The 15,805-nt window shown below is 41.6% G+C and overlaps 1 protein-coding gene across 2 annotated transcripts; it reads right to left on the bottom strand.

The window, feature by feature from the left end:
* Positions 1-1,570: 1,570 nt before the first annotated feature.
* htr5ab (5-hydroxytryptamine (serotonin) receptor 5A, genome duplicate b) lies at positions 1,571-14,731 on the bottom strand. Of its 2 annotated transcripts, XM_068581905.1 has the most exons (4): positions 14,600-14,731; positions 10,355-10,982; positions 10,202-10,267; positions 1,571-4,650 (listed from the first exon to the last, which is right to left on the bottom strand). In XM_068581905.1, the coding sequence occupies exons 2-4, from the start codon at positions 10,907-10,909 to the stop codon at positions 4,318-4,320; spliced, it is 954 nt and encodes a 317-aa protein (XP_068438006.1). In that variant the 5' UTR covers positions 10,910-10,982; positions 14,600-14,731; the 3' UTR covers positions 1,571-4,317. The 2 variants fall into 2 exon arrangements, with proteins under 2 accessions (XP_068438006.1, XP_068438005.1); XM_068581904.1 differs by having other exon boundaries at positions 10,202-10,982.
* Positions 14,732-15,805: the final 1,074 nt, after the last annotated feature.

Below are 15,805 nucleotides of genomic sequence, written 5' to 3'. Positions count from 1 at the left end.
AATACAAAACCAGCGACAGGAAAAGAGAAAAGAGGAAAAAAAAACAACCTTTGGACTTTCACAAGAAGTTCTTCTTAAGACAGCTGACTTGTCAAATAAATCAAATCAGGAAATTCAAAAGTAATCATGTCTATCAATTCAATGTTTTGATTACTGATCTGGATATCTTACATACTGATATTTAGAGAAAAGAAAAGTAAGAGTTATACCCAACACTTCAGCAGAGCTCATGAATTAAAGTATGAAGTAAGAAACTTTAAATATCCAGCAAGCGCTGTCCATCCCGGTTCTGTCCCGCGGCCAATAAAGGTGTATCATCTTGTATCTCCTCTGGAGTGTTAAGGATTTTCCAATGTTTCTCTCTCCTACAATCACTTCTGTTTTTGCCCCGAGAACCTGAATTAAAAGCCAAGCAGCCGAGCGGAGGTTAAGAAAGAGAAAGCCATGTGCTCATTCAGATCACATATACAGACGCTTACTACAATCCTCTGCTCCACAGTCCTGCTGCGCAGCTTCTATTTGGATAAAACTGAGCTGTCGCAGAATAACAAGTGGAACAACAACAAAGTCACACCGACACCTCAGACAGGAAGAGACTGAGCCCACTTTGTTGTGAAGATAAGAGAGACGAGGCAATGCGGGACATCTGGTCCTGTCTGGTCATTCTACATTACATGCCCCCCCCCCTCTACTTTAATGCCCTTCACCCATACCTTGAAGCATTTACTATTATTACCATAAGCTTGTATTGGCGAATTACAGATATATCGTTTACATGTAAACTAACTGGGACATTACAAAAGATGTACGGAATATATATGCATACAACCAGTGCTGTTTATAGTGGTGAAACATATTTGATGCATGTTTAATGTATTAAATCCTCATGTGTCTCTATTTGCCTACATATTCCATTTGTTGTCGTATGCGTTTGTTCATTGCTGCTTGTCCTGTAAAATGCAGCAGCTGTGAAGCACAGGTTTGCTTGCCTGAGGCATCTGGTTCTAATCCTAAGTCAGTTTAGCCAAGAACCCATTTTTATGCATCCTGTCTTCCCTGAAAACATGGATGGATGTGCTCCTTTGAACAGAAGCAGGCTCACTCCTGGCTCACGCTGGCAGCAGCTCCGTGGAGAGATGGGACGAGCTCATGCCCGTTCATAAAACGACTTCCAGTATGTTGGGCAGTGATGATAATAAAAGGGAATTATCAAAACTAGTACGCTGAATTCTTTCTCCCGACCCTCCCCCCTCACCTTTTATTTGATACGCAGACGTGTGAGTGTGTGTTTGGAGCCAACTGTTGGCAAATATCTGGCCGTACGCCTCGTGGCTCAACCTGAACAGCTCTTACTTCCATAAGCTTTCATGCCAAAGTGCCAGGCTTGACGCTGTGTATCACAAATCAAGGGCTTTTTTATTGTCCATTTCATTAGCCAAAGGCTTCTGTGGAAGAAAACATGCGCACATTGAAAACACACTGACACAATAACACATCAGATTTCTACTTCTTTTGTGTCTGCTTTCAGGAAAACAAGTATGGATTTCCAAAAAAGTGCACCCGAAGGAGGTAATTGTACACATTTTTTATTCTCATGTTTTTTAAATATTTTTCTTTTGAACATGAAACTTGGGAACGGAGATGAATGGTAAACAACACATATCTGCAACATTTGCTTTTCCTGAGCTGGGTCACCACACAACAAAACCTAAGAGGGCAAAGGGTGTTTAATCCACCATCCTCGGGCAATCTGGAGAGCAGTGAGATGTCATTTGAAAAAAAGTTAATCCTGAAGGGCACCATTTGCTCCAAGTCAACCAGCAAGTCATGCGATTAATACATATAAGGAGAGCTAAGAGAGATCCATTTTCAGCACTGTCTTTTTTTCTTCTTCTTCTGTTTTTTTTCTTCTTTTTTTTCACCATATCTAGGATCTCTGCTTCTGTTTATATTCCATGCATTTCAATATTCAGCACGGAATAATGTTCTCACTAAAACCACCATTACTGTTAGTGAGCGTATTTTCTTTCTCATTATATATTACTCTGTTTAACTTAATGTAAAGTAGTCTACATTACTATTGTGATTGTATTTATAGTTGAGGCTATTTGGTATGTGTTTGTGTGTGTGTATATGTATATACATAAATGTGTGTATGAGATTATAAACTACTCTGATTTATAATCCATGTCATCTGAGGTCTGTACGTATAAATTAAGGTAAAAGGTGCAGTCGTGTTTTACAGATCGTCTAACTTTGTGTCCAAAAGAACTTGTAGAAAAAAGATCATTTAATATTCTGTTATAGCTCTTAAGTCATGTGAAAACTATGTATCTCTGAAAAATAAACGTTTTGTGAGCTAAAACACCCGTTTTCAGCTTTGAAACATTTTTATATCACAATGTTTTATTTAGCCTCGCTACTGTCGTTGCTTTAAGGATGGCGATCTCAAAAACTACCGGATGGATTGTTATGATGAATCCTGATGACTGGTGATCCTCTGTCTTTTTCTCTAGCACCATTTGTGTTTTCAGTGAGATGTCTAAAAGGGACTTGCCATGGAACAGGCACATGTACGTTAAAGTCCCTCTCAAGATGATATTAGTGATACTCTAACTTTTCATCTAGCGCCATTAAGTCAAAGCTTTCATTTGCTGTTTATCATCAAATACCTGCATCAGCTGCACTTTGTATTTCGTGCTAATTAGCTAATGTTAGCATGAGAAGACACTTAAGAAAGCTAAAAATGAGCATGTTAGCATTGTCATTCTGCGCATGTTACCGTGCTAACGTTACCATGTAGGCGCTTAATCTTGTTAACTGTTTGTTTCGTCTAAACAGAGGAGAATCATCTTCAACCATCTTTGACGCGGAATCCTTCCGTTGAGCGGAATAATTCAAAATCACCAGATTTGGAGATACATGGTTTTCACTTGACTTTGACGTTAGATGACTAAATCTCATTGGATTTGTGATACTTTGATGTTGCTCTCCAACCGGAGCTCAATTACGTACACGTAGCACAACTATTTGCTGAATATCAATTTCTCATGCGTGATTCCTCACATTACAGTATATTACACACCAAAATAAAGACTCACTTACTGCTTCTACAGTGTCGAATACTTTAAGTAGAAAGAGGCAATTTGTGCAAGAAACAAGGGTGTCATAAAAAAAAAAAAAACATCATTAGACTGACTGAGGCATAAGTTTTGTGTACTGGACCCATTAGGGATATTAGTATTGGTTAACATTATCTTATTTTACTCCCATAACCGCATACTGTAATATAACATCACACATCATTCTTTTAAACATGCATTGTCTCAGCACTTAAGCTTCACTATACAATAATGCAAAACCATTTTTGTATTTGCCGATCTAATTTCTATCGACCACATCCGTAGTTGCGATAATGCTTTGAAAAGCTGTACAGCGGTCCGCACGTCCTCTGTATCTGGTTACATTACTTATCTGGAGTGATTCGTGGCTGCAGCTCCTCAACAATGCATCTATTCAGAGATAATGTGAATGAGAACTTGTAATGCTATTTTCCTGCTTTATAAAAGTCAATGGAGTGTGTGGCTGTATGCGCAAAGAGAATTGGTGTATAGATATCCAGCATCAGAGGAGGGATTGTACTTTTATCTACAAGTCTGTATGAATAAATTACATGTGACGCCAGGGAGTTCATGTGTACTCTGCTATAAGGTGGTTTCTTCACTGAAGGGATTTCCACATAATCCTTCTTTTCTAAAATCAAATCCTTTGTTTCTTCATCATCTAAAATGAGGAGCATTTTGTTGCGTTTAGTTGAGAAAATAATAAACAATTTGTTCCTGGTTTATTGTTTATCAGATTCCTTTGTGCAGTTCTAAAAGATGTTTCTTCAATATTTCTTCCAGTTTTACTTTGAAATGATTCCCAGCAGCTCCACATATGATGAAACAGTTTACCAGGGAGTTAACATGGCTTCCTCCCTAATAAGCCTGAATTGGCAGAAGGAAACACACTTGTAGACAGTACTGTAACCACTACTGCTGCCTGCAACACAACCAATTTATTCCTCTTTTTGTAGCAGCACAGACACCCGTTTCAGTCCAGCTGTGAGGTTATCTCAGCAGGGTAATAAACAAAACAAAACATACATAAAAACACAGATTTTTAAAGACAGTTTTTTCGAGACGGTCTCTGGTGATCATCCATCTGAAGGATGATTGAGTGACAGATACAGACAGGTCAGTTCTTCTCTGCCCGCAGGAGTAACACTGTGGAGTGGATGCTGGTGTAGTGTGTCCGCCCAGCGTGCCGAGTGGCTCAGCGCTGCCGGGAGAAGAGGTTTTTCAGGGCATTGTTGTAGTTCTTATTAAAGGCGGTGTATATGAGCGGGTTAAAGAAGGAGTTGGAGTAGCCCAGCCACAGGAAGATGCTCTTCCAGATGGGCGGGATGTCGCAGGAGCACAGTGGGACGATGAGCTCGGTGATGAAGAAGGGGATCCAGCAGAGCACAAACACGCCGATCAAAATGCCGACCATCAGCGCCGCTTTCTTCTCCTTCTGCTCGCGCCATGTGTCCCCATCTGTCTGGAAGGTCACGGTGGCGTGGCGCACAGTGAACACCATCTGCGGTTGATGCGTTTCGTCCTTTACCTGGGAGGGAAGCGATCAGAGAATAAAGCAGTTACATCATTGATTCATTAAACAAGCTTTTACACACCTGGGGTGTTTTTTTCTCCCCTCAGCATTTCTTTTTTAATTGGTGTTTTTTTTTCTTCTGCAAAGACATTAACCGATCACGTTATGCAAAAAGGACATATTCATAACGAACATTCTAGTACATTACAACAACATGGAGGGCCCATAATCCAAGCCAAGATGCTTTATTACTCCCTCCAACTTTGACAAAGGCGGGGCATACCAGATCCACTTCTACCATTCTTACCTTTCATAATAAAAGCATTAGACATATACACTGTGTAACCATTTAGAAGAATCCCTTAGAGCATTTTGCTGAAAGGAAACTCAATAAAATAGCTTCCAGTAGTTTAGGCCACACTTAAGACAGACGGACTGACAGATGCTGCTCTGGGTCAAGAGGATATCTCGTTGGTCCTCTGCCTGCGTCAATCTATTGGCACTTTTAATTAAAAAAGTGTTGCAAATCTGCAAGTATGAATAGTTTTGTGTTGTTTATTCACCACGCCCCCAGTTTGTAAAAGCCTTTACAAATAGAAAAGCAATATCTTCAACAATGTAGGGCATTTTAGCTGCTCAACAAAAGATGGATTATTGGCTGAAAATAAATGTAACTCAACAGGTGGATCAACAAGCCAAAACCTTCTTTCATCTCTCTCACACTCTCACGCGCACACACACACACACACACACACACACACACACACACACACCCCTAAAGCAGTGTCTTAATCTGCATTTTCCAGAAGCCCATTTCACAAACGTACTGCATAGCTGGGAGAAGAAAAAAAGAAATGTCAACAATAATCTGCAGACATTCTCCTATTTGTTGCTTAGCACAGTTCAAGGCTGACTTTATTTTTGGTTCATCAGGTGAAGTTGCGCAGCCAAACAGCCTTCATAAAGACCTTCGAAATGTGTCTGAAATAAAGCCGACTAACACTATACACTTTTCAACATTGAAGACAGGGACCTGGAGATGGAGAAACGTGTTCACTCTGGAGTAAATGCAGTTGAATCAATACGGGTCAGCGGGGCCTAAAACTGATAAGATGGCTGAAGCAAATCTTTCTACAGCAGAGGTTAGAGGTTAAAAGCTTGGGAAGGTTTTATATTCTGTGGATGGTTTTAGACTCTTCAACATTAGATTGTGCAGGAGCTAAAACAACTGACGATCTTTTTTTACAGTGATGAGGTTATAGACTCAAAGTAGGTGAAAGTAAATCTGGTTTCAGTCATTAGATATATAGAGAGCTTATCCTTCCTTTTTACGAAGCCAACAAAGTGTTGGCAAACCAAAAGATCAACATAAATATGAAGCTAAACAAAGGAGATGGTTAGCACAAAAACTGGAAGCAGTGGCTCCATCCAAAGCCGCTACAGTTCAACAAGTAGCCCTTCATCAGGCACTTATTGAAATACTTTGTGAAATTACCATACATGATTGCTTGCACTTAACAAAAATACATTTACATTTTGTTTTATCTGCACAAAAGCTGAAATGTAAAAATTACATTTTGGGATTTTATGGCGAGTTTCATGCTGGACGTACTATTTATTGACTGGCTCACTCAATTCAATACCTTTATTCAAATTGAGAATTTTGGTTGAGGATCTTTTTTTTTTATGTCATAAAATATGACTTCAGATATTTTAAGGTTTTAATCTGAAAGCATCAACAGAAGCTTTGAATGCAACAAAACCCCCAAAACCTTTGGCAATGGGTGCGGTGGCTTTCAGGGTGAGGGAGGAACGAAAATGTCCGCGAGCGTTCTTTTATTTCATATGACGTGTGACTGGCCCACTGCTGCAGCAGCAACAACCCACACAGATGGGACTGCCTGCCTGCGAGTGTGGTCGCCGTGCTCTATTGCTATCGGCATTACCGAGGAGGGGTGGGTGGTGGGGGAGGGGTGGTGTTGGTATCTTTTAAAACGATAACCCAGCCATCCCAGGAGTAGACTTTGAGTTGAAGCTGCTGCTGCTTTTCCCCTTCAGCTATCTGTGCTTTCTATAAATGACACCGTCGCTGCATCCTGTGCTTAGCGCCGCCCAAGTCTATTGTGATTGTTTTCAAGATCTCCTTTCCCCAATACCAGAATGATAATGTGTACAGCCGGGCTTTTAAGCATTGTTTTCATTTCGTCAGTGACAGCTGTGAAGATCTGGCTATTGCAGACTTCAGAACTGTCGACCACCTGGCTGTCTATCTTGTCAAGAAACTCTCATTTGCTTCTTTCATATTTTAAAAGGATACAACTGTTGAAGGAACAAACTCAAGCGTAGGCTACTGTTGAAGGTCAGGTTATTCAGTCAAGGTAGAATGTCTTGAGGTTTGATGAAATATATAATGTAAAGATTAGAAGTTAAAGTCACAGCACATTAGACAGCTTTCATATTTGTGGTGACGTTATGCATTTTCTGAAACTGCACATTTTATGGCTTTTGGTACTGGATTGTTGAATTATTTATGAGTTTATGCAGAATCTGTGCTCATCTATAGACTCCATTTCTAGTGTGTACGTATGTGTCTGAGTGGGTGTTGTTATGGATGAGTGCTGTAGGTTTATTATCTTGCATGTGGAAGCCATCGCTCACATTACAACTCCGTGCAGAAGCACTGCGGGGCTCGGTGCCTCTACCCTTCGATGTGCACTGGGGAATGATGACAATAAACTTTGGCTGGGTAACGAGACACAACTAATACAACTATAAGCAGCGGGTGTATCTGTGGAAAGCAGAATGACTAATTCAACATATTCAATTTAATTGCCATAGCTACAAGATTGATTGCCTGCGTAATGAAACTTGACATAAAGTTAGCTTACCAAAAAAAAAAGACAAGGCTAATTTATTCAACAATTGGGTGTATAATTAAGTGGTATCTTGAGGACTGGCAAAAAGTTTTAAAGGACGTCGTTGACGAAAATTAAAAAGAAAAAAAAAAGGCTTCTGAATGTTCAGACGAATGATTTTCATTAGAAGCCTTTCATAGGTGAAAGGAGGTCTCTGCTCTGAGATATCTAAAAGTGGCGTAATCTCTGTCACTGAGGGGCTTTTGGGGCTTTTCAAATTACATTACCCACCATAAGGGTAGGTGAAAAGTGGAAAATTTGCCTGATTAGGTGTTTGCTAACGCTTGCGGAATAGATCTAGAGCTTTTGTGTCTGCTGATTAGAGAAACGACAATGCCAGGAAGGAGCAGTGGCCCATTAAAGAAGCTGGAGGTGGTATTTATAGCCTTCTACCTTCTGCCTACGCACATTAACAGGCTGGTGGTGATGAGCAGGATTGCTGCAATTATTTGTCCTCATTCATCAGATTATTATGTTTTCCTGATTGCTCTTGAATATCTCATCTGCCAGAATGATAAATAAATGCACAGCGACTCATATTTGTGGGTTTAGGGCGTCAGTGAAAGGGAGATATTTTCATCGTAGATTTGGTGTCATATAAACTGCCGGTCAACACATCTTATTTGTAAATCGGAAACAGATGATTTCTCAAAATCTCGACACACACACAAAGTCCTGTCAACAAACTTGCGACTCACATGCAGCTTGTCACAGTGCGTCTGCTCATCAAAGCTCTCTGATTAGTTTCATGGAGTGTCCGTCTATCACCTGACACCTTGCCTTACTCACAAATAACTCTGTTAATACAGATTTGTAACATACTTGTCGGCGTCACCTTTGCCCTGACACCTCAATCCATCACCCCACAGAACTGGCAGGCTAGTCGTCAACAACTGTGTCAAGATTCTGACACGTTCTGATTGTTCTGCTCTTTTCCCTCCGATCAGAACATTTCCAATACGCCTTCACATGCGAACGCTACAACACCGCGTTACTGTCAGTGCTGCTGCGTTTCGGTCTGAGCTAGAGCTGATACTGGGTTTCAATTCCTGCTGGCTCTGAGTATCGCTTTCGTAGTCTCAGCGTTCCCAGTTGTAGCTTCCTCCCCCCGATGATGGATGCTGGTCCTCTCTATGTCTTCCAATCTCTGCGTCTGATGAGGGCCACTTAGGGAGCAGATTATTATTCAAGTGCATGGAGTGTGGATCTGATGCTTCGTCCTATGTGCAGTTCTGCCGGGCTTACACCTGCACCAGTCTTCAATGGTTCCCTGTAGTATCACATACATGCTAATAGTGGGTTAGTGAGTGAGTACCACCTCATAATGTGGCATGTACAATGTTGTACTGTATGCAAAACCATACCCAGGTCTAACTTGTGTCCTGAAGGCTGTATTTGTTATCTGCTTATGAATGCCATCTTGATTTATGTAGATTTTAGTGACTTAATACAAGTTTTTGTTGTGGCTGTAGGCAGTCGCTGATGTCACACAGTAGGGATTTCCTCTATACTCATAGGCATTTGTCTGTGGCTCTCAGTTACCACAATTTTTCTGGCAGAGGTGAAGGTTGTAGTGGCTCTTTGAGCTGTGCTTGTTTTCCTGGCAGAGGTGGCAGGTATGCGTTCACGATCTGCAGTTATTTTAGGCCACTAAGCAGTTTCTTTTCCCCGTTCTCTGCATTTTGACAGGCCTCGGTGTCTGTCATGTATATGCACCCTAATTAATATGTCTCGTCGACTGTGGAATTACAATGCAACAACTGGGTGTGATAAGGTTTCTGAACTCATATTTATGTATTCTGTGTAATACTCTGCATTGCACTGGTTTCCCTCATTTGCTGCTCCTCGGTAAAAGTTGTCCTCAGTTTCTTTACCAAAAGTGACTTCTCTTACAAACATTTTTCTCTCCCAACGGCCCTTTTCCCCACATTTGCTACACTCAGATTCTAATGCTGGGCATTTGCCTGGGGCATTATGCTTCTCCTTTCCGCATCAGCACACTCCCCCAAGTGGGCTTTGCTATCCTCCATCGCTTCTCTCCTTGGCTGGCTGTCTCCCACCTATCTTCCATGGTTGCCAGTGTATAACCTTTTGCATGCTGAATGCTGCCTTTTGCTCCCGCTGGCTTATCTGCTGTGCGGCACCCTGTCCGTATCGTACCATCTGCACGGCAGTTTCCAATGTAGGACGGGACATGAGCTGTAGTTGTCGAAGTTATGAAATCAAATTATTGTTGACTTTGTAGACCAATGCGTAAAGTGTGCTAACTTGGATTTCAATGTATTTTCCCCCCTCCCCGACTTTGCAGTCAACCTATACTGGGTGAACTTCTGTCTCCAGGAAGGCTTGTCTCTCTGCCGCTGAAAAGGAAAGTTTCCTGGCACACTGACCTTGCCATAACAGCGAGTTTCTCTCACTTCTGTCCTCTTGTCAAGAAAACAGTTGGCCGTCACAGTTTATTTGTACTCAAAACATGTGGTATATTTCCTCCACAACAGCATCTCAACATAAGCATTAAACCAAGTGCTGTCAACCAAATCTTACAGACTGATTGGTTTCAAAGAGTATCTATATGTAATACCCAATACCATGACAAGGGGATTTAAAGAGGGATTAATGCAGAATTTGAACAAAGGAAATTTAATAATCACCTCAGCCATGGGTGTTATTGTGTTGGTCTTGCGGGATCCAATCCGAAACTTGGCGGCCTTGTAGATCTTCCAATAAACAAAGAGAACCACACAAAGTGGCAGGTAAAATGCCCCGAACGTGGAGAAGATGGTGTAGGACGGCTCCTGGCTCACCTGGCACTTCATCCCCTCTGTGTAGGTCTCCCCCCAGCCGAAAAGAGGCGACAGGGAAATGATGGAGGACAGCAGCCACGTGAGTGCGATCATCACGTTGGAGATCTTTTTGCGCGTCTTGAGCGTGTACTCCAGGTGTCTGGTGATGGACCAGTAGCGGTCCAGAGCGATGGCCGTTACGTTCCAGATGCTGGCTGTGCAGCAGAGCACGTCGAAGGAGATCCACACCTGGCAAAGCACGCGGCCCAGCTTCCACAGCCTGCCGTTCAGCTCGTGGACGAGGCTGAGCGGCATGACCAGGGCGGCCACCATCACGTCGGAGATGGCCATGGAAGCCACGAGGTTGTGGGGCACCCGGTGGAATGTCCTCACCCTCAGGATGGTAACCAGCACCAACAAGTTCCACACAAAGGTGGCCACCACCAGCATTGCCAGCAATGTAAGAGTGAGCACGCTGAACACAGAAAAAGGCCGGTAGATGTTTCCCCCGGAGTCATGGCCGTCCAAAGGTCCACTGAAGTTGGCTGTCAATATGCTGGTGTTGGGATAGGTCATGGTCGCTGCTCACGGCCCCACAGCCGAGAGCCACGAGGATTCAGAGACAGTTTCTGCAGACAGTCGATGCATTCTGCAGTTGGGAGAGAAAAGAGGGAGAAACAATGGATATGTGATTGTTGTAACTATGTCACATCTGAAACCTTTTGAATGAATAGAAATTCAACAATATATGCTAAAAGATGCAATTCTCACAAAAACAGTAGCTTTTACGTTTGGCTTTGCACCATTGCGTAAATGCACTAGTGTACATCACTGTTTCGTTCCCAAGAGAGGTAAAAGTAGGTGATTTGCTCACAATAGTAAAAGGCACTTGAGCTTTTAACAGTTGTCAAGCAACCTGCCTCCAACTTTCAAGTGCAATTTCATCTGCTATTAAAAAGGCTCAAAAGTACTCCGGGACAACTCGACTTCTGTAAGAGACCATACATATTCAGTTTCATCATCCCACTGCTATCCTTTCATTTGCATCAAAGTGAGACCTCTGTTGCAAAATGAGCAGTTTTAAGTGAAGTCTTTGTTGTAAACTAATTTGGGGATATTTCTCTTTCATATTCCAACAGAGAGAGAGAGAGAGATCCCTCCGTTCAACATGGTGGAGTTGTATGTTTTAAGTGGTTTAGAGAGCAGCATCTGCTTTCCCTTTAAGTAAGCGAGACTGTGGAAGAGACACTCCGTAATAACATAGGATTGTCTCCATTTCAGATTCACAAAAGAAAAGATTTGACATGGCAGCTCTATCAATACATTCACAGGAGAGGCTCGTCTCAAACTCAACACTACACAATGTCCAAAGGTGCAGAAACAATGAATTTATAATCCCTGACCAAGAATCCTTTCAGACAGCTGGATGTTGTTAAGTATAATATTGATCTTTACAGCTTACAACTGCTATATATTGTATAATGTAAGAGACCAACTTAACCATTAATTGCATGATTACAGAAAAACTGACTAGCGAATAAACCTTCAAGTGAAAGTTCACAGAAGGATTTATCTGACATTGTAAATCCATCATTTTGGTTCAGAATATTCTTGCGATAACTTTGAGGCATCTGACTCACAGAAGCATCATTTTCAGCAGCATCACTGGAGCAATAATGATTTCATGCATCGTGTCTTGGAAAATATATTCAGATGTGCCTCATCTAACAATATCATAAGAAGTTAATTGTAATCAATTATAATTTCTTATTTCTAAATCAGTTTAAATGACTCCTCCTGCTTTAACCTATGCCTACGAATTGCTCTCGCTTCAAACTATCCTCACAGGCTTTTAAAAAATACAGATCACAGTGTCTTACCTTGACCCACTGTATTATTCACCACATCGACTGTGAGAACCTTAACCACAATCTTGAATATTAATACAATTATTAATATTGCATGTCTTCTCCTTGTGACATTGTAATCATGGGATCTAAATGATGTCCTCAGGTTGATCCCAAGACTAAGTGTCCATAATGAGTGTAGCTAATGCATATCATTGAAATAATTGTCTCCAATTGATTATTATTTGAATTACAGGATCTAATCAACAGCATTATATTCTTGTGGCTGTTTGGCTTCTAATAACATTACTTTGGGCTGTATTACTGAAGCATTAACTTGATATATAAATCAATGAGAAGTTCCTTGAATTTCCAAGGACATGTTGATTTTTCTGCAAAAGATTTAAATGCAGCAGAGTTCTTCATGAAATGCTTTATTACTTCCACCATCGAGGTTATGTTTTCAATTTGTATGTTTGTTTATTAGCAGGATAACGGAAAAACTTCTGGGCCGATTTTTATGAAACTTGGTGGAAAGGTGACACACGGGACAAAGAAAAACTCATTAGATTTTGGACTGGATCCACCTCACAGGGCGGATACGCTAACATTGCAAGAAAGGGTACTTGGGCCTCAGGGGGTGCTCTCATAGCACGTATATGTTTTTACACCCAGTGGGTTGTATCAGAGGAATCTGCTTGTTATCAATCACTCATCAAAGGCCCGAGGAGTAATAGTACGAGCCATGTCCCTGTTAGCCGGTATATTCATGTGACATGTGACACTGTCTCTTAGCATCACAAACCATGCCTTCTAATGAAAGGGTCCAAATAAGCACATCAATAAGCCCTCTGCTCCTTCTTCTCCCCACATCTATTAAGAAGCCCAATAGCCATGAAATTGGACAACCGTTTTGAAGGAAACAGGCAATCAAACATGCGTGCTTCCCTCCCTCAAACAGCGGCTGTCACTCACTCTGTGAAAAACAGAGACACGAGGCAGAACAACACATGCAAATGTATATGTGCATATGTGAAAAGAGTTGGGGGGGGGGGGGGTACACTGACAGGTAGTAAGACAGGAGTGACACTCACTGGCGTCAAAGGACAATAACTGAATACATTTAGGTCTATACTTAGGACTGTTTTTTAGACAGCTAGGTGGGTAAAGTGTCACTTCAGATCAGTCACCGTCTTGAGACTTGCTAGCGTCAGCGGGTTCACTGGCCGTACTTGCTCGAGAGCCTTGTGGGGGTTTAGCTCACCATGATAAATTAAACGGGGACAGAGAGTGATTAGCATCCAATTACCATAAGGCCGTATGCTTTTACTTTTGAATGCACGTAGGAGGAAAAAGGTGGAAGTGATACCTCTAATAGAAAATAATTTCATGTTGATCACAGACCTGCAGCAGAGAGATATTTCTAGACACATATATTTAATTCTAATTTAAAAAAGAGCAAATCATTCAGTAAATACAACCTTATCTGAGCTTCACAATGTTTTGCAAGAAAGCAACATTGTGCACAATGCAGTGGCAAACTTAGATTAATCTGTTTTGCTTTTGTTTATTCATGAATTAATTATTCTTCTCCAATAGTTTTTTCCGGCCACCAAACTAATGCGAGTGTAATTTTTCTTGTCGAAATAATAGTCTCACATATGTTTTCCTTTTCTGTTTCTTATTCATGATTTTTTTACTTTCCGCCCCTTCATTGCAATCAGCCTGCGGGTAAAAAAACAATTTAGAGCATGGAAGGCTGTCAGCTGCAGATTGTGGTGAAAAAAAGGACTTTTGACATCTCAATTCCATTGCATCCTGTCTCAGCACACTGTCACAAGCTGATTAAAACAGCACGAGTGTGAATGTCATTCTCTTTGTGCAGAGCTCTTCATTGTGAAAAGCTTGTATGCTCAGTCGTTACACGCTTCTCACCTGAGGCTTCAGAGCTGACATTTGCAGCTGGAAGGTATACAGATGTGTCCTGACTCGGGTCATTGTGAAACCATCAGTGATAGTCCTGCTGTGTATTCCGCACTTTCTTTTTGGTTGAGTGGAATATGATTCCAAACCGATTCAGCCTAATGTAAGTCATTAAAAAGCAGGCCAATATTCCCTAGTGGAAATAAACACATTCACACGTGCATTATTTATTGAAAATCTACAGTTTCTGACACTTATTCTCCAGAATAATAACTTTACCGTGCACACATTAAGAATCCCCTGTGGAGCTCACGTTAGGGGACTTGTTTCCGGTTATATATGATTATCAACCGAGACACTTGTTACACAACATCTCAACAACACAGCCTCACTTTTCACTCGAACAAAAAAAAAAAAAAGAAAAAAAGAAAGACAGCTAATTCCTGGTTAGAGAATATAACTCGGCGGCAACGAATCACATCCGGAAATAACTCACCCCTTTAACAGTTCGGCACAAAACAGTCCCGCACGAGGAGCTCTCTGCTCGGCGTGAACCTCTCCATCGAAATGCACTTCGCGGGCTTGTCGGCGGAGTGATTGAACCGCCTGGCTCTGCGAGGAAGACGACAGATACACACCTCACGCTGAGGACACGGAGCCTCTGGAATGAACCATACAGCGGTCGGCAGGGGGAACCGAGTCCAATTCAGACGATAAACACTGCTGTTTCGAGGCATGTGGGAGACTCGCGCGTGTGTTTTTGGTGTGCACCTCGCGCGAGCAACAGCTGCCTTGTCGGAGGCTCGCGAGGCGGAGGAATAAGATGCCTCCGCCTTGCCAGACTGCGCGTGCTGCTTAATGAACATTCCCTCCTTTTAATTAGTCGTATTATGCAGTCATCAGAGGTAGGTTGTTCGAGGACAGGAATCCTGCTGCTTTATGATGGATTATACTTCCACGCGACCATCCTTGTAACAACCCCCCACCCCCCCGTGGTGTTTGTCCTATGTCCCGCAGATTAATGCGCATTACGAAAAGTAGTTTAAATCATATCTCGTGTTGCCAGCACCGCGGCTCTGTAAAAACTTGAAATTAAGTTTCTCCCGATTGGGCTTAATTCGGGATTTACAGTGCAAAGTCTTTTCTCCTAAGAAAACCTCCATAGGGTGATTTATTAAATCATCATAGTTTGCACTGGTTGCTTCCTGCAATAACAGACCACTGTGACAAACCATATCCATTAAGAATCTGTCTGATGGTGCTTTCAGCCTGAAGGCCAAAACTATCTTGCTTTTTAATGGTAATTACCTTCATATGCTGTTCAAATACAAGCAGTGTACACAACAGAGGCTGGTCCGAGTAAACATTTATGATTATGATGACTTCATTTTGTCAGGCTGCCACTGAACTGCGGCGGACATAAAAAAAAGCAACATAAAAAGGCAACAGAGTGCAAAAAGTCGTGGTACCTTTATGTTGAAACAGCTGCAAACCCGTGTTAAGATTAACATTTTTATGTGTCTATTTCTATTTTAAGTATGACTTTTAAATATAGCCTATGATTTTCTTGTTCACTAGTTCACTTTGCATATTTAAGTAGGATATATGGCACAGGCAGTGTTGCCAAATGAACTTGGCGACTCAAAGTCTGTTTATGTTCTTTATAAAAAACACAATTCAGGCCATTACCTAAATTCTACCA

This window comes from Clinocottus analis, unplaced genomic scaffold, assembly GCF_023055335.1.
Source record: "Clinocottus analis isolate CAN_PGR_092001 unplaced genomic scaffold, fCliAna1.0.p SCAF_18, whole genome shotgun sequence".
NCBI classification, from domain to species: domain Eukaryota; kingdom Metazoa; phylum Chordata; class Actinopteri; order Perciformes; family Cottidae; genus Clinocottus; species Clinocottus analis.
The sequence above is the reverse complement of the archived record's forward strand: the minus strand, read 5'-3'. Positions and strand labels throughout refer to the sequence as shown.